The sequence below is a fragment of the Tetrao urogallus genome, assembly GCF_951394365.1.
Source record: "Tetrao urogallus genome assembly, chromosome: 1".
Lineage (NCBI taxonomy): Eukaryota > Metazoa > Chordata > Aves > Galliformes > Phasianidae > Tetrao > Tetrao urogallus.
Genome location: NC_136813.1, coordinates 707211 through 709248, shown reverse-complemented (window position 1 = coordinate 709248; position 2038 = coordinate 707211). Strand labels below are relative to the sequence as shown.

At 68.0% G+C, this 2038-nt stretch overlaps 1 protein-coding gene across 1 annotated transcript; it reads right to left on the bottom strand.

Moving 5' to 3' along the window:
• Nucleotides 1-259: 259 nt before the first annotated feature.
• LOC306958068 (neuronal acetylcholine receptor subunit alpha-10-like) lies at nucleotides 260-1307 on the bottom strand (the record flags this gene model as incomplete). The annotated part of the gene is made up of 2 exons (XM_079549470.1): nucleotides 788-1307; nucleotides 260-717 (listed from the first exon to the last, which is right to left on the bottom strand). The coding sequence occupies exons 1-2, from the start codon at nucleotides 1293-1295 to the stop codon at nucleotides 260-262; spliced, it is 966 nt and encodes a 321-aa protein (XP_079405596.1). The 5' UTR covers nucleotides 1296-1307.
• Between the last annotated feature and the right edge of the window lie 731 nt (nucleotides 1308-2038).

The window sequence follows — 2038 nt, the reverse complement described above, 5'->3', positions numbered from 1 at the left end:
TTCTTCAAGTCGCTCCTGCTTGTTCTATCACTACACCCCCAAAGGGTTCCTGCAGCCTTTTTCTGCTCTCACACATCCATACAGACACCCATGTGTGGACACAAGCACAGCCCCAGGGCAAGGCTCTGCACAGCCTGGGCAGGAGGTGGGACGCAGGGGATGCACTGCCAGCTTTATTCCCTGCAGTGCTGTCCTGGGCACGAGCTCTGTGGGCACCGTGGGGATGGGCTGGCCGGGGGCACCGGACGTGGGGCAGGCGTCAGGCGGCGTTGCCGATCACCAGCACGCTCATGAGGAAGACCATGAGGAAGAAGACCCACATGAAGAAGCGGTCCATCACCTTGGCCACCTTCTTCCACTCGGCGGCGTGGCGCTGGGCGGTGCGGTGCCGTCGGAAGACGCCGGCGATGTACCCCACGCTGCTGAGCACCGCGCGGTGGTGGCAGAGGCAGCGGCTGTGGGGGCACAGCCCCGGCTCCGCGCCCTCTCCGGGGGGGTCCCTCGGCCCCGTCCCCCCCGTCCCCTCTCTCTGGGGGCGGCCGCAGCTCTCGCCCACCTCGCAGACGCAGAGGGCGCGCGCCAAGTGGTGCAGGATGAGGCGACGTGCCCAGGGTGGCACCGGGCGGGCGCCCGGCCCGCAGTGGTGGACGTTCATGATGAAGATGGTCAGAGAGGTGGAGGCGGTGATCATGGTCATGGTGGCGATGTAGTACTTCCCTATGGGGCAAGAGGGGCGATGAGGGGTGCGGGTCTCGGCGCCGGGCGCCGTCGCCCTCCCCTGGCTCACCGATGAGCGGCACGCTCTCCGAGGGCGGCATGCTCTCCGCCACCAGCAGCTGGAACACGGTGAGAGCCAGCAGCACCGTCACCCCCAGAGACACCTTCTCCCCGGAGTCGGCGGGCAGGTAGAATCCCAGCGGTGCCAGGAAGGAGATCATGATGCAGGGCAGCAGCAGGTTGAAGATGTAGAAGGAGGCGCGGCGGCGGAGCAGCAGCGTGTAGGTGACGTCGGGGTAGGGCTCCGAGCAGCAGCCGTAGGTGACCACGTTGCGCGTGGCCGGCATGCCCAGCACCTCCCACTCCACGTTCTCCACAAAGTCGGTCAGGTCGCCCGTGTCCAGGCGGTTGCGGAGGTCGATCTGGTTCCCGTTGTAGGTCCAGGAGCCGAAGGTGAGGTGGCACTGCTGCCCGTCGAAGGGGAAGTAGGAGACGTCCACCTTGCAGGAGCTCTTGGTGATGGCGGGAGCGTCCCACATGATGTGACCGTCGGAGCGCAGCACCACGTTGGTCTCCATGGAGCCACCGAAACGCTCGTTGGCGCTGGGCGGAGGGGCCGGGGGGGGGGGGGGGGGGGCTCCCAGGCTCCCAGGTGCTGCTGCTTCCTCCTCCTCTTCCTCTCTCTGCTCCTTCCCCGATCCCTCTCCCAGCACACTGGCAGTGTTGGTCACCCGTGTCCCTCTGGCCACACCGGAACCAGAGCCAGCCCTGAGCCCCAGCCCTGAGCCCCTGCTCTGCCGGCAGCAGCCCCCAGCGCCCTTCACTCCCTGGGGCTGAGCAAGCAGAGCCCCACTCAGGCTTGGATCTCAGAGCCCCACGGAGCCTTCAGTGCCCCTCTGCTCCCACACGGAGCTCATCCTGGAGCTGCTCTGTGTCATACGGGAAAACCAGGCAGCCTTGGTGCACCGCTGCCAACTGCTGCGGGCACTGCTGGACTGTGGGGTCTGCTGGGACCCCCAGGGAGCCTCCAGCACAGGAGCCGCCCAGGATCCATCTGCGTGTATGGATGGATGTCCTTGGTGCCGGCACGTCGCAGCTCCCAGGTGGGAGCATCAGCATGGACAGTGGCGACGCTGCTCGGCCACAGCCGTTCCCCCACCTCTGCAGGTCTTGGCGTCAGGGCCGTGGGCCAGGGCTCCGCTGGGGTCGTGGGCGCAGCCCCGGCCGCTCGGGTCCCCCCGCCGCCGCCCCTCCCCGCTCCGCGCCCCCTGCCCCCCTCCTCCCCCGCGGCCCAAAGCAAAAGGCACCGGGCGTGTCGAGG